The 19,806-nt window shown below is 49.8% G+C and overlaps 1 protein-coding gene across 1 annotated transcript in view; it reads right to left on the reverse strand.

The window, feature by feature from the left end:
• Col15a1 (collagen type XV alpha 1 chain) overlaps positions 1-19,806 on the reverse strand; it is a 100,066-nt gene that overhangs the window by 41,032 nt on the left and 39,228 nt on the right. The window contains exons 6-14 of the mRNA XM_041667880.1: positions 15,582-15,726; positions 12,043-12,152; positions 10,031-10,165; positions 8,935-9,078; positions 6,933-7,241; positions 6,404-6,532; positions 3,576-3,668; positions 2,421-2,546; positions 1,892-1,954 (exon numbers count right to left, since the gene is read on the reverse strand). Coding sequence (XP_041523814.1) covers positions 1,892-1,954; positions 2,421-2,546; positions 3,576-3,668; positions 6,404-6,532; positions 6,933-7,241; positions 8,935-9,078; positions 10,031-10,165; positions 12,043-12,152; positions 15,582-15,726 — 1,254 coding nt within the window. The remainder of the gene's footprint in view (positions 1-1,891; positions 1,955-2,420; positions 2,547-3,575; positions 3,669-6,403; positions 6,533-6,932; positions 7,242-8,934; positions 9,079-10,030; positions 10,166-12,042; positions 12,153-15,581; positions 15,727-19,806) is intronic.

The following is a 19,806-nucleotide window of genomic DNA, read 5'->3' on the forward strand; positions in this document are numbered from 1 at the left end:
ACAGTTGAGTCTTTTTCTGAGAAGTTCATTTGCAACCAAAATCAGACTACTCTTTCCATTAAGTTGGTGGAAACTGGCTTGGATTGAGTGGCCAGGGTGTCCTGGAAGGAAGTACTTCAAACATGTTCATAGAGGTGATGCCCCAGGGCCCAGCCTCCTATCCAGTAGGTGCCTCCAACCCTCATTCACTCTGTTAGCGCATCCCTAGTGCAAACTGCCTTTTAAAAACATTTATTATCTCTCTTTGCAGAAAGAGACTTGTCCTCATTTTGGCTGGGAAGGCTGCAGGGGCAGGAATTGCCTTCTCCCAGGAGCACTAGCATAGACAGTAGGCAGACAGACCTGCCAACAAAGACTGAAAGCAGGCTAACCAGAAACGGTAACTTAAAATGGTTTTTGAAGAATAACCCACTTCTTCATAAAAGACTAATAGAGGCCTGTGCCAGTTGAAAGGCTCTTTCCACTCTATGGCAGGATAGGATGTAGGGTACACAGGCTGGCTAGCATCTTCTGTGTCACTGTTTAGTTCTCAGTGACATTTACCGCATGTTGACAGAAAGAGGAAGGAGGACTGGTGCTGGAAGAGTTGAGAGAAGTCGGGCAGTACGTGACATCTATAACCCTAGCACTAGATGCTCGGGAAAGGAATCACAAGTTTGAGGCAAACCCCAGCTGTGTAGCATGCCCCTGCCTTAACAGACCTCAAACAAAATACTAACCTCAAATGAAAGAACGAGGAGGAAGACATTCAGGGTCCCCCTCACCTTATCCACAGCTCTACTCTGTGGTTTCAGTTAGCCACAGGTTGAAATTATTAAATGGAAAATTCCAGAAATGAGCAAGTCACAAGGTTGATATTACACACCATTTTGAAGAGCGTAATGGAATCCTTCAGCTTCCTGCTCCATCCATCCTAGGACACGAGCAATTCCTTGGTCTAGCATATCACACTGTGTACATTACCCACCCACCCACCAGTAACTTAGCTGCCACCTTGTTATCAAACCAAGTATGGAATCATCCACCCGTTCCTTAACCTTTGTTTTACTTAATAATGACTCCAAAGTGAAGAGTAGTGATGTTAGTGATTTTGTTATATTGTTACGATTGTTCTATTGTATCATTAGTTATTGCAGCTAATTTTTGTTGTGCTTAACTTAGAAATTAAATGGATACAAACGCACAAAGAACATAATCTGTATATGTGGGGAGGAGTCTTGCAACACAACACTTAGGATAAAGGAGAGTCACTGTATCTGAACCGGGCCTTGATGACAAAGAGACATGGCATTCCAGACGAGGCGAATAACACATACAGATTTAGAAGCTGGCAAAGAGGAGCACGCAGCAACTGGCTTGTTGCTCTAGCAGTGAGCAGTGGGCTCTGCACTGTGGAGACAGCTGGTGCTAATGAAGATGGGCATTAGGGCTTTAGTGGCAACAGAGTGCCATTAGCATTTTCTCAGGAGCCCGTGAGTGCCCACTACATGAAGGTGGGTGGGCATAGGGGGGTGACTGTGGGTAGAAAGGACATCAGTGAGGGTCCTAATGCTACACGGTAGGCAGAAAGAGATGTCTGATTGGGATGCACAGAACAGTCACAGGTATGGAAGTCACTCTTGACAACTGGCCAGTGATGACAGGGAAGGGACGAGAAGACGGAGCCTGGGAAGACAGGCCCCAGGGTGGATGGCGGCAGTGCCATTCACTGATGCTAGGGCATACAGGAATGGGAAGGAGAAACAGATGAGAAAACTGTGAACCGAACCCAATGGTGGGATGGACATCCAATAGAGATGACCAAAGAGAATAACAGAGAACAAACTCAGGTTAGAGGTCGGAGAGTGGCCAGGCTGGCTCCCTATGTTGGGACCTCATACCATCCCCATACCTTCTCTCCTTTCATCCCAGGCTTGCCAGAGGCTCCATCAGGTCCAGGCTGTCCCTCGGGGCCCTGCGGAACATATGACAATCAGCCCACAGCATGGCTGCTAAAGACCACACAAAACCCTACCTAGAAAGGGGGAAGGTTGAGCAGACAGGAGGCCAGTGAGCACAGGGCTAGCTGCTGGTGCCCCAAGACAAGCATCCTCTGCTCTCTGAGTCTCCTTGGAGGAGGAGGACATCAGGAGTAGCACAGAACCAGATGGTCTCCAAGGCTTTCCCACACCAGGTCTAACACTGGTGTCCTGTGGCAGGTTCTCAAATCTCCATGAGCCTGCACTCCTACCCCGCCCCATATGAATCAGGAAAGCGGTGCATCAGGCATGTTCTTGGTTGTCCTTCCGTGGAGTCTCAGAAATGACCCAGAAGGGGAAGAAGATTTTGGTCCCCAACCTTGGGTGGTGCTGGGTCTGTAATCTGTCTGTGAAAGGAAGCCCCACAAGCACAGAGTGAAGAAGGAGGCTTTGGTTGCTCACCGGAGGTCCTGGCTCACCGGTAGCTCCATCCTCTCCAGGAGAGCCAGGGGGTCCCATGAAAACATCCGTTCCTGGTTTTCCTGGAATCCCGGGTGATCCAGGTGGGCCTGGGGGGCCCGGAGGACCCTGAAAAACAGTGTGTTGAAAGTAATGAGGGAGGGTGAATACACGAAGTTTTTTTTCGTTTAACCTCCTTTCCAATCCTCGTAACACTCCCATAAGGAAAGAGTGGGGTTCCCACCTTGCAAAGGGAGCAACTGGGGCTCAATGAGGTAACACAACTCAAGGAATCATACACACAGCTGAAAAGCAGTGGAGCTGGCATTTGAATGTAAGGTTTTCCAAGCAGCTCACACCAGGCTTTCTCCTCAATGGCGTATACGATAAAGAACCAATGAGCTGGAGTCCCAGAGGAACCCCGGATAATTCTGCTTTCTAATTGACTGTAAGGTCAGCCAAACAGCCTGTGTTTGACTTCGTCCTAAAACACTTTCCAAAGTGGACTTGTTTCCCCAGCTTCCAGCCCAGACTGTTCCTGGTAGATCCACTGGGCTTTCACACCACAGAGCCCAGTGGGGGCAGCTAAGTGGAGCATCAAGCTGGAACAGCATGGCGGCTCAGGGGAAGGGCTGGAGAGAGGCCTGGGCCCAAGGATGGAGCAACAGCTACATGGAGAACCAGCCACACTCCCCTGTGGGTAATTTAGAGAGGACTAGTAAATCCAGCCTTGGGCACGCCAGATGTATCACAGGCACCAAGAATGGGCCAAGAGCAGACTGGGGGCCAGGGAGGGTTTCAGGCTGGAAACTTACCATGAAATGCTATCCAAACAGAGAAGGGACCAGGGTAAGTCTTTCATGGGTAAAGGGTAGGGTGGGAGTCATGGGTAGAAGTGAAGGTCAGTGAACAAACTTGCTATGAAGAGATAGGAGCAGCTTCCAGAGAAAGGAGGAGGGTGGAGAAGAGAGACATCTCAATGCAAATCTAGGCTCGCACTTGGCTAAAATGAGACGGAAATAAAGGGGAAATGTATGATGATCCCCACAGACTCCAGGAAACAGTCCCTAAGGACCTGTCTACTTTCATTGGTTGCCTGACCCCACGACGTTCCCTCCCGGGTCCCCAACACCAGCCCCCAGCACCCCTAATACTCACTCTCAACAGATCCTCGTTGCCCACAAAGTCTCCAGAGCCTGAGCCCACATCTGAGTCCAAAACAGGGCCAGAGCCTTCAGTCTCCACTCCTACCTGCAGAAAAAAGAAATTCACACAAGGAGATTCAGGCACCAGTCTCTACAGACGGCCATGCAGTTTCAAGTGCTCCCATATTCGGTAGCCTTAAAATGTCTGTGGCCAACTTCTGGCCTCACCTCTATTCCCCTTTCCAGTGGGAGTCCGGCCTTAGCATCCCCATCATTCAGCCTGCAGGTGGCCTGGTCTCAGCATCCTATTAATCCCTTCCGTGTCTTCTCCAGGGAACTCCTTAGTTCCTACGTGGCCTCCGGTGTGAAACCACCCTGAAGATGAGGCTTGGATATGGCTTTATTTGATAACTGAGAATGTATATCCTGAGCCCCCACTAAGAGGTCCCAGGAGGATCAGGGTTGCAGGTTAGAGCTGGGGCAGGAAGGTCACTGTCCTGTGGCTATCAGAGGGAGGCACGGTGGTTTGAATGAGAACGTACTCCATAGGCTCATATGTTGAATACTAGCTCCCCAGTTAGTGGAACCATTTAGGAAGGGTTGGGAGGTGTGGCCTCGTTGGAGATGTGTCATTGGAGGTTGGCTTTGGGATTTCAAAAGCCTATACCATGTCCAGACTCTATCTCTCTTGATCCATAAGTCGAGGCTCTTATGTAAGCTGTCACCTTCTTCTCCAGGACCATGCCTGCCTGCCTGCCTGCCACCATGCTTCTCACCATACTGATAATAGGCTAACCCCCTGAAACTGTTAGCAGGCACCCAGTTAAATTAAATGCCTTCCTTTATAAGTTGCCTTGGTCTTAGAACAGTATATAAGACAGGGGTAGTAGTAGGTGTAAGGAGACCCAATCAGGTTGCTGCTTTCATCTGATGGAGGAGATTTATGTTCAACCTCTAGCACTATAAACACAAAACAAACACCAGCATAAAACAAAGCCTACTGTAAATGTTATCAGTCCCATAGCAAAAGCAACAAAGTGCACGAAGAATCTGACAGCACCCACAGTCCCACCACCCCGAAACAACGCTGCTCACACTTAGGAAAGGCGCTTCCTTCTAGAGTCTGTGTTTCCTAACAGTTACGACCACACAATACACGGGAAGTTATAGCCATCTTCTTTCACTAAGCATGATATGGTAAGCATTTTCTCCAACATCGAGTACAAATAAGAATAATTTTAATAATGTCTAATGTTCCATTATTTGAATAGACTTTAATTAGCTTTTTTGTTGGTTAATTAAATCATACCCAATTCTTCTACTATGGGCAGATATTAAGGCTAACATCCTAGTAAACAAAATCCATTGTTACTTATCAAGTTATCTCCATTGAGGAGGATTCTTAGAACCAAATTCCTGGTTGCAGTTGTGTGGTGGTTAACTTCTAGTTGTTAATATGCAGTTTTAGGGTCGCTAACATATGTGGACAGAGGTTCCCAGAAGCAGCAAGCACATCCAATTCCCCGACCACAACCCCTCCCCCCCACCACCACCAGGGTGACTGACCCCACCAACCTAACTTCTCAGGACAGAAAACTCAAGGATACAAGGGTGGTTTGTCCAGTTTCTCCAAAACACCAAACAAAAAAGAAGGTGGGAGGCAGAGACAAAAAGACCCTTGAGAGATGATTGTTAGGTCCAAAGGAGACTCCAATTCCCCAAACTCCAAAAGGCAACCCACCTAGACTGTAGGAGGACTTCTGGTGGCTAGATAAAAGCCAGCAGTCCTCGGGAACTTGTGAAGCTGGTTCCCCTCTAACAAAAGGAGCCATTTCCCTTACCTTGGACAGAAGGGACACATGGCTAACTGTGGCTCCTGTTAGCATTTCAAAGGGCTTGCTGTTTCCAGGCTCCCTCAGCATCACATGCACTTGTTACACATTTCAGAGTCCACACTAGCATCCTGGTCCTTCTCAGCGCCTCCCCTACACTAAACTCCATCCTGCTCATGGGCTTCCCTTCCCACACCACAGCTACTCATTCTCCTTATAACCCTGCTATTCTTTATATGTTCTCTCTCTCTCTCTCTCTCTCTCTCTCTCTCTCTCTCTCTCTCTCTCTCACTACGTTTTCTCTATTCTCTATCTCTGAACCCCTTAGTGCAGGCCACTGAGTGTTGCATCTGAGGAGTCACACGGCTGAACCTTGAACCATGGCTTTCAGAGTGTCACTGTAGGAACTGACACCCTGAGGTGGGTGGCCTACAGGAGGTTCTCCTTGAGAACCATCTTCATCCTGATGCAGGTTTGCAGTTTGCTCCCTGATTCACACAGGCCTGCTTCTCTGAGACAAAGAAAGGGTCACCCCTCAGCTGGTGACCACACCGTGTGCATAGATGGTTCTGAACATCTCAACCGACTCCCCAACCATCCTGTGCAAACCAGAAGCCTGCCTGAAGAAACCAAAGGATGGCTGATGGTTCGGAGTAGCGGACCACAGACAGCCTCAGACCCTCAGCTGAGGGGCCCCTGCAGGTCCACACACCATTCATGTTCTCTGTCTCTACAGACCCTGCTGAGTTCCACACTCACTGTTTATGTCCTGAGACGTTGCTAACCTTGATGTGATTACAAAGGCAACTGAAGGCCTCGGAAAGGTCCCTCCACATTTATTTCTTGCCTTTTCCTACCCAACCTGCAGTCCCCTAGGGTTCCTCAGGCCAAAAGCCCTCAAATATCGTCTTTACAAACCAAGATGAGAACCGACCCTGAGCTCACGGTGACCTTTCTCCACACTGAAAGATCTTCCAGCTGAGTCCACGCACCCTGCCCCAACACTCACCAGAGTGATCTGCCTCTCCGGAGTCACTGTGGGTGTGGGGAGTGGAGGCCCACTGGGGAGTATGCTGCCAGACCCCTCCTCTTCAGCATCCTCTGTGGAGGCCACCAAGTCTTCTCCACCAGCAGGTGCCTGAAAAGGAGGTCAACAGGAGGGGTCATCATGGCCCCAGCCCACAAGGCTGTAGGATTGCGGGTGTCGTGTCTGTGATGGCAATCCAATGTCAAAACACTTACCTACCTACGGGCATCCTCACACCCAGCTCAGTCATGCAAAAAAAACCCTCCCATCTATGGGACCCTGATCTCTAGGAAAGTTCTTAGTCAAAGCTAGGAGGTAGCCGACTGGGATAAAACCCAACACCTGACTCCTTCTGTCACCGTCTTTTATTTCTGTTCAGTTGGCATTTCCCGAGGTCTCACAACAGAGACAAAGCTGTGTGCGCCTCTGCTGAAGACCTTAAGGGCTCCTGGTTCAGAGTGTTGAGCGTTCTGGCCCCCATGAGTCAGAGAGGATGCCAGTTGGGACTTACAGGAGTTAACACTTGCTCAGGGACCACAGTGGGTGTGAGAGTAGGACTCCGGCTGGCTTGCTCAAGGACCACTGTGGGTGTGGGAGCATTCTGGACGTCTGTAGGGATCTCGCTGGCTTGCTCAAGGGCCACTGTGGGTGTAGGAACATTCTGGACGTCTGTAGGGACCTCGCTGGCTTGCTCAAGGGCTGCTGTAGGTGGGAAGGCATCTAGGCTGTCGATGGCAGTCCCGCTGGCTTCCTCTTCCTCAAAAGCACCGAGTGGTACCTTGGACACAGCTGGGGTTAACAATTCTTCACCATTTGGACCCTGAAATAGAACTGACATCAGATTATGCCATAGGATCTCCACCCCCCCCATTTTTTTCCTTTTGGGGGCTGTGCACATGCTTCAGACAGGAAACCACCGGGACCACTAGATCTCAGCAGCTCCTTTGCAGCCTTCCCTGAGTTCTCCTTCAATGGGGAGCTGTAACTGAGTGTACAGGTCTCTGGGCATCGTCACCCCACCTCTGGAATCCATCTGCGTGTATATCTCTGTTCAGTCAGTATCTGGGCTTAGTTCACATCCTCCCAGCTATGGGGAGCTCATCCCTTCTGCAGGCAGCCCTCCTCCCTTTTATCCTGTTCTAAGGGCCGAGCTCCAGCCTCTGTCACACTAGGACTTGTAGAACTGGAGTCCGGTCCCTGGTTTTCTCCTGCTGTAACACATACTTTGTCTTTAAGAAGAAAAGGAAAGGGAAGGAAAAGGAGACATTTGGGTCTTTGAAATCATCTGTGTGACAGTCAGGTGACCTGGAGAATTCTGTATCTAGCCTGTGCGGATACGAGAACAGACCACAAGGCTACCTGCGCAGTTTGCTACAGACAGGAAAGCGAGCGCGGTGAGGGGCTTGGAGGTAGGTTGTTGGCTTTGGTGGGTCCAGCTGCCTTCATGCTTTTGCTCAGCCAATTTGTCCAGCACCTACTACTTGGAAGGAGCAAAGCAGATCTGGGAAGCGGGGGCTGCTAAGCCCTGTCTCCACCAGGCTCCTGATCTGCTAGGGAGCCAAGCATGTTCTAGGGGAGGGGGAGGCTCTCTGCAGAGAGGAGGAGTGTGGAAAGACCGCAGGGCAGAAAAAAAAAACTCAGAAAAGCTTGAGGTAGGAAGCTGGGGCTCAGGTGAGGAACACAGAAGCCCCAGGTGCAGCCAAGAAGGCCAGTGACCAGACCCTTGCTTGGCTTCTCAAGGGAGCTAGGTCAGTAGGTCAAGGTTAGCAAACCATCCCAGAAGAGGGGGAGCAGCCAGGCAGGTTTTGCAAGAGAGGTTCCAGTGGGGTGTGAGCAAGGCCTGGCTGGGAAGGGACGCTGCTCAGGGCCTAAGCTGCTGAATGGCAGATTTAGGTTGAAAAGCAACTGGACCTCATTCTCATGGGATATGGGACAGAGAAAGAGGGAAGGTCATTCTACTTGAGGCTGCTGGGAAGGGACTGTCCTATTCACATAGGGTGGGAACACAGGGGTGGCCATGGGGTTTGAATCTGATGTGTAAAGGACTTTCATGGGCTATCCCAGGGACAGGGTCAGTCAGTGTCCAGCTGGGGAGTGTGTCCAGCCTTCTCTATACTGCAGGCAGCTTGACCTTTCCCTCTACCCTGTCTGGCCTGCCTGTCTGTACCCTGCCTCCCTTCTCCTGACAGCCCACAACAACACCAGAACCTCTTTTCCTCACACACAGGCCACGCCTTCCGTCCCTGGTCCCTGGCCCCTGCTGGTGGGGACAAGAGAATCTGCACACGGCCCCAAGACTCCTCCCTACTCCTCTGACCACACAGGGCATCCCCATCTCCCTTCAGGCCCTGCTGGACCACACGGTCTGAGCTATATAAGCAGCAGTCCTGGCAGACAAGTCCCACCTCTGAATGAGCATTGGTCAGAGGTGCTCGCACACACCCCAGGCCAGGGAATCTGGGCTTCCTGAGTGTAAGGCTGAGAGGGCTATTCTAACTCATCACACTACTTACCAGAGTGACCTCTCCTCTTGGTTTCTGGGTAAGCATGGACAGAGTTGGCCCTGAAGTAGGCATGGTGCCAGCCTCTGCCTCCCCAGCAGTGCTGGTGGGCACTTCACCATCCCCTGATGCTAGATTTTCCTCATTCTCTGGATCCTGAATAGAAAGACATCCCAAAGGTCCAGGTTAGTGGACCATCAGTTTGGTCCATGTCCTTGGCTTTAGGGGATAGACAGTCAAAGCCCCTTGTGTACCTGTGTCCTGTCCCTCCCTCACCTTCAAAGTGCAGGCACAGCTAAGACCTGTCCTTTGCTTCTGCTCTCACTGGTCTACACCTGCCAATCACCTGACTGCTTCTTGCCTCCTGCTCCCCTACATCAGTAACTCCCACATTTAGTGGCCCTTGCCACAGTTGCTCAGAATCACTCACTGGAGCTTTAGAAAAGCTCTGACAGGTTCATGGCCACCCCTGCTCATCTGGACCTGGATCCAGCCTGCCAGCTTCCTCTATCCTTTCTCCACCTGGAAGCCAGGGTGATCTTTCTAGAATCTGAATCCTACGAAGATCGGGTCACCCTCTCCTATGCTTCAGTGGCCGCCGCTTCACTGGATGCTGCCATGCTACCCAGCAGAAGCCGCCATGCTCCCGACCTCTCCAGCTTACAGCTGACACCAGGGTCCCCTGCTGACCCCATGATACCCCGTACTTCTTCACTTCCTGTGTTGTCTCTGGGCCCCACCTGTAACATCCATCTAGCCCATCTGCTTGGCTACTTTTCTCAAACCCCCAGGCTCACCTTCTACCTCTCTGACCTGCAAGATCACTCCCAGAGTGTTTTGGGAGTCCTTTGTCCCTTGACCACTGTGTCTTGGGAACACAGCCTATCCTAATGGCCATCAGCTCTGGCAAGCAGGACCAGGGCCTGGTGTGGCATGACTCTCTGCAAACCTTTCCCATGAATGAATACCCCTGCAGCCAGTTGCTCTTGCCCACCTGGACTCTGCATAGTGCAGCCCCTGCATGCATTTTCAAACAGGAGGCTAGGAACTGCTTCTACCAGGGATAGCCCCTAACAGGAGAACTGAAATGTGTGTCTAAGTTACTCACCGAAGTAGCCACTTCCCTGGAGTTCTGGGTGATCATGGCCAGGTTGGGGTTCCCAGTAGGTGCACTGTTAATCTCTGCTTCCAGGGTAGTGGTGACATGCACCTTGGCCTCCCTGGCTATTGTTGCTGATAACACCTAGAAACAAGAGCCCAGTGAGAGACCCTGCAACAAGTCCCTTATCTCTGATCAACAAGCCAATGGCTGGAGAGAACCGAGTATCTGGATCACTACATGCCCCCTGGCATCTGACATTCCAGCAGCTTCCTGACTGTAGGTACCTCCATATTTGTGACTTCATCCCAGTCTTAGACCAGTTCCAGGCTTGCAAAAGCCAGGAGATAAGAAACATCTCTGAGGCACAGATGTCTTGCATTTCATGCTAACATCTGTTAGCAGACCCTGTGGCCATAGGCAGTTGCCTCCTGAGTCAGCTGGCTGCAGCTCTGTGCCTTGGGTCAAGATACACAGATCTCCTGTGATCACTCCTGTGATCACCCCTGTACACCCATCTGGACAGAAGGACAATGACATTCTCTCCATGGTGCTTCAGCCACATGCAGGCAGCACTCTGCCCTCCTCAGCGCACTGCAGCCCTAACATGCCTTTCTCTCTTAGTTTATAGAATAGCTTCCTCTGAGCAATAAAAAGATTGCTTTAAGTCCCACAATGAATGGAGAAATAGAGCAGCTGTGACTGCAGCTGTCACAGAAATAGACAAACTTTCCGGAAATGACAGTGCACACCTTTAACCCCAACACTCGGGAGGCAGAAGTAGGCAGATTTCTCTAAGTCTGAAGCCAGCTTGGTCCATTTAGTGAGCTTTAGACCAGCCAGAGTTACGAGATCAGATCCTGTTTCAAAACAAAGGGGTGGGGAGGGCATGTTTATTTTTATTTTCTAAGGTTTCGTGTGTGTGTGTGTGTGTGTGTGTGTGTGTGTGTGTGTCAGTGTGTGTGACAGTGTATGTGAGTGTGTGTGTGTGTGTGAGTGTGTGTATGTGTGTGTGAGTGTGTGTGTGTATGTGTGTGAGTGTGTGTATGTGTGTCAGTGTATGTGAGAGAGATAGACAGTATGTATGTATGTGTGTGAGTGTGTGTATGTATGTGTGTGTGACAGTATGTGTGTGAGTGTGTGTATATGTGAATTGTGTAACAGTATGTGTGAGTGTGTGACAATGTGTATATGTGTGTGTCAGTGTGTGTATGTGTGTGTCAGTGTGTGTGAGAGAGACAGTGTGTGTGTCAGTGTGTGTATGTATGTGTGAGTGTGTGTGTGTATGTGAGTATGTGTGTGAGTGTGTGTATGTATGTGTAAGTGTGTGTATGTGTGTGTCAGTGTGTGTGTATGTGTGTGGTGGGGTGGATATGGATGCACTTGTGCATATGGGTGCATTCACACATGCATGAATCTGTGGAGACCATATTTGTTGTCTTCCCCCATGGCTCTCCACTTTGTTTTTGACACAGGGTATCTCACTACATCTGGAACTTGCCACTTCATCTAGGCTGGATGACTACCGAGCCCCTAGGATTCTCATATCTGTCCCCCTGCCATCCATACTGGGGTTACAGGTATTCATCACTGCACCTAGCTTTTACATAGGTGTGCTAGGGGCTTCACACTTGGCTCTTCACACTTGCACACAAACGTTGGAGTTGAGAAGCTGTGGCCCTATCAAGTCAAGCATTTCTCAAACTGGCTTTGTAGATTTGAAAGACACCTGCTAAGAACAGTGTGGACATGGCCACAGTTAATGTTCTGAGGAGACTGTGTCATCTTAAGGGTCCAGTGCTAGGGGGTCACCATGGTGAGGACCCAGTATTCATCACCAAGCATGGGTGAAGGCAAGCTGGGGTTGATTCTCCTCCACCTATGCTGGTGTGCCCTTGAAGCTTGGCCACTGTCCTCTATACCCTGGGGACATTGGTCCTGATGACATTCAGCATCATCAAATTGAAATAAGCAAATGAGTTTCCTATTAGGCCATTATATCAAACTTACCACTCACTCACCTGACCATCGGTGACATTCAGCAGGGCCCCATCCCCTGAACCACCATCAGTACTGGGGTCCCCATCCACAGCACGGATCTCCAGGGTGTCATTTAGAATCTCACCAGACCCTACAGGGAACAACAATTGTGATATCAAAAACTACATTTTGCAGTCTTGGAAGAGAATGAGGCCACTCATTTCCTAGTAACTTGGGGAGGTGTCCATGATTCCATTATAGAGTGTCAAGAGGGAAGAGCCAGCCTAGAGAACAGGGAAAGACCCTAGGATCTGGTGGCATTATGGACTCTGGCACTGCCTGCTGTCTGGAATCCTGCTTTGCCCCTTCCCAGAATAGGACTCAGGGCAAATGCTTAACCTGTGCCTCAAGTTCCTTCATCTACAAGTGGAGATCACAATTCCTACCTCATTGAGTAGAAATTATTCTGAGGATCATGCATCATTCAATCTAGCTGATGTGGGAAAAATACTGGGGACAGCACCTGGCACATAGCAAGCTACTCACAAACATTTGTTATCATTGGAGCTCTGTAGTCAATGAACAGAAAAAAGGACTACATATGAGTATCCCTCTGTATGCTGGGAATACCATTGGTTAATAAAGAAACTGGCTTGACCTGATAGGATAGAACAGAGCAAGGCAAAGAAAACTAAGCTGAATGCTGGGAGAAAGGAGGCAGAGCCAAGGAGAAGCCATGGAGCACCACCAGAGACAGATGTTGGGAACTTTACCGGGTAAGCCACAGCCATGTGGCATACACAGATTACTAGAAATCGGCTAGATTAAGTTATAAGTGTTTGGTCAATAAGAAGCTAGAGCTAATGGGCCAAGCAGTGTTTTTAAATAATACAGTTTCTGTGTGATTATTTTCGGTCTGAGCTACCAGGCAGCTGAGAACAAACAAGTCACTCCTTACAACAAGTACATATGTGATTATTCTATTAGATATTTACATTTTGCAGTCATTATTACCTAGCATACGTATTATTTGTGTAGGCATCTGCGTATTTATGTATACACAGCTAAATCACAGCGCTGAACTTAGGCTTCTTCAAGATTATAGGAGTGGAAAGAGAAGGGGAGATTATTATTTTCTGTTGTCATTGCTATTCCTACAACTCTACATTGACTGAAATGTTACCACGTGCACACCTGTGGGGAGGACGTCAAAAGACAAATCAAATTCTAAAGCAAAGAAGAGATCGCATTAAAATGAATGCATGCCCGTTATCCTGCGAGCCAAGCTGTCTCTCTAGGAAGACCAGAATTTCACATTCTCAGCCTCCTCCATAACACCCCGAGGCAGGTATTTTGTTATAATCACAACTTTAAGATAATAATAATTATTATTAATTATTGGTAGTATTTTTAGCAGTGTTGAAGACCGAGCCTAGGATCTTACACCGGCTACAAAGTACCCTCTCAATGGGCTGTGTCTTCATCTCTCTCATGCAAGCTCAACAAGTACTCCGTTACGGAAATGTATCCCCAGCCCTTTTTACATCTTTATTTTGAGAAAGGATCTCTCTAAGTTGACCAGGCCGATCTTGAACTTGTTCTGCAGTGTAAGCTGGTCTTGGACGTGTGTATTCCTGTTGCAATCTTCTAATTGGTTGGAATTACAGGCTTGTGCTACCAGGTCTCGCGTTATTAGCCCCGTTCAGCAGACAAGTGAAGTCACTGTGAGAGTAGTGGCTACATAGGGCTTGTAAGTCAGGCAGGCTTGTCTCTAGACCCGAGTTTCTCCATGCATGTAGCAGTCACATATGCCCTAATTTCTCCAGCTCATCCTGTGTGGCCTCAGGTGGGATTCACCGAACTCCAGGAGTGGTCTGTCTGACATTGGCCCGTGCCTGAGTCCTCCCTGCTCTGACCACCAGGGGGTGCTGTGCAAGCAGCTACTGGCCCCCAGGGTCACCCTGGAGAGAGATGGGGCAGGTGCTGTCAGAAAGCATGGAATACACATGCTTCCAACAATGGAGAGCTTTTCCCATGCAGAACAGCACTTAGAGCACTGGCTACCTTCTCTCCATTATCTGGAATGTCTATTCATCGAGAAAAGGAACACTTGAACAAGTTCTAGGGTTTCCCTTTGGCCTTCTGTCTGCTAGCTGAGGAGTAGAGCTGTTTCTGGTACAGGTGAGAGGCTCAGGTGGGAGGCTCGGCCTCCACTCGGCTCTTGCCTCCTTAGACTGGAAGAACCCCTTGCCCTACGCAAAGGCCCCAATCCACCCACCAGTATCCACAATTGATAATGCTTCTCTATTGCCAGGAACAGAGAAAATACAGGGCGCCCCACCCTCTCACTCATCAGGCGGCAAGGACAGTTAAGAAGGCTTGCAATGTCAGCCATGCCCCAGGCCCACAGCAAATAGACAGCCAAGTAGGGTGTCTTCAAAGCTCTGTCAAGCTCCTCCTACTCCCCCTCCCCGGCTTCCCTCTGCCACATTACCACAACTCCGTATTTCCATTGTAACTCTATTAAATTATTTATAATTTTCCAGTCTAGTATTCTCTAATTTTCCAGTCCGCAGACTCCCCAAGCTCTGTTGTTAAAATAACTCTCATCAGCCGATGGCAGAAGCAAAGAGAACAAGGGTGACTATTACTGTAAACGACATTGGAGACGCAGAAATTTAACAGAATCAAAACCACCTGCAGTCCTACCACACGCTGTATTTTGGACTGAATTGGTAATGTATTTCCCACACATACGAACAGCGTGTATTCAAAGCGGTGGCCGAGGCAGGTTTGAAATCTGCTCCTACGGTGAAGACTCCATTAGCATGGCATAACTCGTTAGGTCCTCCCGTCACGTGGATGAATGACGTCAAGTTGACTCAACCCATCCTTACTACAGGTGCTTTGGGTGAACATCGCTTCTGGAGAGTACCTTACCCCTACATCTCAGAGCTCTGGCCTTGGCTGAAGCAAAGGTCACCACCTCTGGGAAGTGGTATTCTTGGGCCTGGGATGCTTGTCAGTCTGCTGCTCGGGGGAGCCACACTCTCTTTAGGCTTCCGTTGGCCTGCTGGGTGACCATGCCAGTCTCTGGTCATCAGGTAGCTGACCCCTGAGACCCAGAGAGCTTGTAGCCAAAGTCAAGTGAAGATTCTGAGATGAGGCTATGAGCTTATAGGCATGCTGCTTGCCCTCTTTGCAAGGGCTGGCTCTTCCCACCTGTAAAACTGCAGCTAGCTATATTGACTAGAAGGCATGCAGTGGGACTGGAGAGGTATGGAAAGGTATTGCCACAGACTAGGTACTCAATTAGCAGTAATGATTATTATAAATTTTCCTGTCAGGAGAACAGAGGTGGAATCTGAAAGTTAAAGGCCCAGACATTGGAGAGCAAGTGCTAACTCTGCCCCTCTCGGGTCGTGTGGTCTCGGCTAGGTGACCCTGTCCTGTGTTTAAGGGGTGTGAGTGTCATTCTTCCCTTGAGGGGTGAAGAGATGGTGAGGGGAGCCCTGTATGTTACACACATGGTGATTACTCCGTGGTAGACCACCGCTCTCACGCGTGTGTCAGGACTTGCCTTGCTCGGGGCTGCTATGCCCAATGACGCTCAAGTTGGTTTCTGGGGTTCCCTCTGGCACAGGTTCACCAGAAAGCTCCGGGTCCTCAGCAGGAGAGGATGAAGTAGGAGGTATGCTTATGGGATTGGCGTGTGCTTCTTTAGGCTGAAGAGAGAAAAATGAAATTTACTTTAAAAAGAATCTTTTAAGTAAAAAGGGATTTACCTAACAGTGAAGCACTAAAAAAACATAGAAAGTGATTTATCCACAGAATCCTGAATAATCCCGAATGCCTATGCTGGCTGTGTCTCTGGGCAGCATCACACCTCCCAGGCCTGAAAGAGGGACACGCTGAATGTAATTCCATCTCCACTCACTGTCCAGGGAGATATTGTTGATCTCAGACTAAGGTCTCTAAGATCAGAGACCACACTTCTGTGATGCCTGAGTCCCAGAGAGCACAGAGCAGGTGCTGGGTTCAGGAATGTGTGGGCCGTTGTGTCAGTGAGTCGGGCTGCACGGGTAACACCCTGTAAATCCAGCCCGGAGCAGCACGGAGGACGAGGCTCTGACAGCCAGGCGAGGTCTTAACCAGTCTTACCAGCTGGGGAGGGGGTGGATACAAAACCCAACACCTGGAAATAAAGGAGATTGGAAATCCAGGCAGGAAACTCAATGCCGGCCCTAAATGTCCCAGAGGCTGAGGGCTGTTCGTGAGACCCAGGGTTGTCGGCATTTGGTCTCTTCTTTTCCTAAGCTCGGGATTGCTGAGGAGAATGGAGGGTTGAGTGGAATCACCTAGTGTTGAACTTAACTGCGGAAAAGGATCACATCTCTGCTGTGTTACAATGCTACGGTTTCTTACCGTAGTGTTTGTTACTGCAGCACTCTGGGTGCATCCTAGCAAGAACAGGTTCATTTCTTAATGTTAGACTCTACTGTGCAAACAGTGGACCTTCGATCCCTCATAACCGGGAGGACTGTCAGGAGCCCTATGACTTCAGAGTCTGTGGTGCAGACCTTACAGTCAGACTTGGGTCAAATGCCTGCTTTGTATCTAGTTGACTGACCTATTTTGGATAAATCATACAGCCTCACTGGGCCTAAGTTTTCTCCTCTATGCAATGCAGCAATAAGAGATGCCCTCCAGAGGATGGAGAGATGGCTCGGTGGTTAAGAGCACTGGCTGCTCTTCCAGAGGACCCGGGTTCAATTCCCAGCACCCATTTGGATGTAGGCACAAGGACGATACTGAAGGTGCAAGTGGCCGGAAGAGTCCAGACTAAAATGCTGAGGTCCAGCCCAGGAGGTCTGGGTGGGACACCGAAAAAGTCCAAAGGGCAGGAGCTAGACAGGGGTGCTGAAACAGTGGGAATCCCCAAGGCAAAGCAGCAAAACCCAGCTAGGATTGACCCATCCTGGGATAGACACCTTCTTCCCCCGTGAGGGGTCCAGGAAGAAGTTGTTTCCCATGGGTCCCTGATGGAGCTAGGAAAGCCCATGGAAGCCCAAATGTAGCCTCCAGGGGAGCCAATAGCTGGAAGCAAGAGTACTTTGTAAGGCACGTGGGCTTGGGGACAGACACCTGGAGAGGCTGAGGCTGGGTGAACAAGAGGACAAGCCTGAAACAGGCTGGGCTGTTACTCAAAGAGATCTTAGGTGAGTCCTTGAGTTGCCTTTCAGCCAAAATCTAACAGTGAATCGTATCCTGGGCCCTGGCTCTGGGGAAAGCGGGACTCCCAGGAGCTGCTGGGGAGAGAGTAAAGTATCTCATCTTGAGCACATAGCTGATGGCTTCAGAGGTGACATGGACAAGGAACCAAGTGTGGGCTGTGACGATGTAGAGATATTTAAAGACTTTAGTACATTTTCAGGGTATTAGGGAGGTGTTTTGTTTTGTTTTGTCTTTTTGACGACCCTCATGGTCACAATGCGATGTCCTCATTCCGCAGACAGGTTTCTATGAACCCACTGAGTGCCAGGTTGGGAACTAAATCCTGGTGCTTGAGAAAGGAATGAAGAATACATGGTCCCTAGAGCACAGAGGGGCACAGACCAGACCCCAGCAGCCTATTTCATGGGACACAGAACAGCAGAAGCAAGGGCCAAGCTGAGAGGGAGCATGGTAGGAGAGGCCTCACTGGGAGGAGGATTTGGCCTGGATCCTGACATGGGTAGGAATTTGCCAGAAGGAAGGAAGAGTGGGGGTGGAGTGGGGGGTTCCAGGCAAACAGAACTGCATGGGGCTGTTGGGAGGAAGTCCCAGATGGTATGTCTGGGAAGCCAAGAGCCCTTAGGTGTGGCTGGAAGGAGGCCTGGCTGGGGCTGGGAATCACCCGCCCATAGAGCTCTCTGCCAATGTGCGTTCTTGTTCTTCGCTCCAGACATGTTGAACATCCAGGGAGACCGCCCAGGAGACTCCTTATTAAAGGCCTCTGTCAGTCCCGCACAGCTGGGCACAGGGGACTCACAGGCACAGCCATGTCAATCCTAACTCAGTCAGAGATGAGGTTTCCATAAATGCCAGGATATGTGAGCAGCAGCAGACATGGCCGGAGAGACAGGCACAGAACAGCCAAGACACTGACCCTAAACGGGAAGTGGGAAGAGGGAGGCCGCCTCTAGTTCAGTTACTTTGCCCATTTGGCTCCGTGTCCTGAAGAGTGGCAAGCTATAAAAGCTGGGCATGGGGAAGTGGGATTCTGACTAAGAAAGAAGTCAGACAGAAAAAGGAAGGACTGTCTGGGACCAGGGGGTGGTGGGAATTCCCTGTGCTAGAAGGGTAACTGTCAGAAAAGCCATAAAGCCCTCAGGGTGGAGTGACTGAGAACACTTTGCATCCATAGCTCAACATCTGGTTCCATCACCTTCAGGCTGGGTGGCCTCAACAACATGGTTGTTCCAGGCATGCTCCTACAGAATAGACCTCAGGAGCCCTGTCTGAAATACCACTGAAGGCCGAGCAGCAGAGTCTCGAGAGTGAGCCAGCCACCTGTGTAGGTAGTGGGACACCTGCAGAAGGACACAAGAACTCTGAAGATGGCATCTTGCATGTGAGTGTTGGGGCCATCAAGGCTGGGCCTAGGGGAATCCTCTTAGAGCAAAAGGCAGCCATGGAGGGGGGGGGGGCGTTGGCATAACAAGACACCAGAAGAAGCAGGAGGGGGTCCCAAAGGAACAGGGAACTCACAGTGTGCTGCTTTGCGTCTGGCCCAGAACTCCCTGGCCTCTTGGAATACTCGCCAGCCAGTTGGCACCACGAGCTTTTACCCATCACTGCTGTGTGCCAAGGACTACTTGTATGTTTGGACCAGGCGGTTTGTCCACCTGTCATACTAACCCATGAAGTAGGCATGTTCCATGCTAGCTGTCTTGGAAAGGGTAGGTCTCTTGCTAAAGCCAGTAGGCAGAGACACCAAGACTAAGACCTATTCTGGGTAGGATTGGACATACAGCTCTTCTCCCAAGTGCCCAAGAACTTGGAAAGGGAAGGAATGAGCTGTCCCAGAGACTCCGAGGGCACGCTACCACCAGACACTTTTCTTTATCACTTCTCCAGGTCATCAGAGATCCATTACACTCTCTCTGGGCTGATGTTGGCCATCAGTCCCGGTACCTGATGTCATGGTGTGCTAGCTAGTCTTATGTCAACTTGACACACAAACTAGAGTTGTTTCAAAGGAGGGAAACTCGATTGACAAGATGCCTCCATAAGACCCAGCTGTAGGTGGGGCTGGAGATATGGCTCAGTGGTTAAGAGCACTGACTGCTCTTCCAGAGGACCCAGATTCAATTCCCAGCACCCACATGGCAGCTCACAACTGTCTGAAGATCCAGTTGTGGGGATCTGACACACTTACACCAATGCACATAAAATAAAAGTTAAATAAACCATAAAAATATTTAAAAAAAAAAGATCCAGCTGTAGGGTATCTTCTTAGTTAGTGATTGATGGAGGAGGGGCCAGCCCGTTGTGGGTGGTACCATTCCTAGGCTGGCGGTCCTGGCTTCTATAAGAAAGCAGACTGAGCAAAGCATGAGGTGTAAGCCAGTAAGCAGCACCCCTCCATGGCTTCTGCATCAGGTCCTGCTTCCAGGTTCCTGCCATTTGTGTTCCTGTCCTGACTTCCTTCGATGATGAACAGCTATATGGAAGTGTAAACCAAATAATCCCTTTCCTCCCCAACTTGCTTTTTGGTCATAGTGTTTCTTTGCAGCAAAAGAAACTCTAAGACACACGAGAAG

Source organism: Microtus oregoni, unplaced genomic scaffold (assembly GCF_018167655.1).
Source record: "Microtus oregoni isolate MIOR12 unplaced genomic scaffold, Mior012 000017F_ref0000208, whole genome shotgun sequence".
Classification (NCBI taxonomy): domain Eukaryota; kingdom Metazoa; phylum Chordata; class Mammalia; order Rodentia; family Cricetidae; genus Microtus; species Microtus oregoni.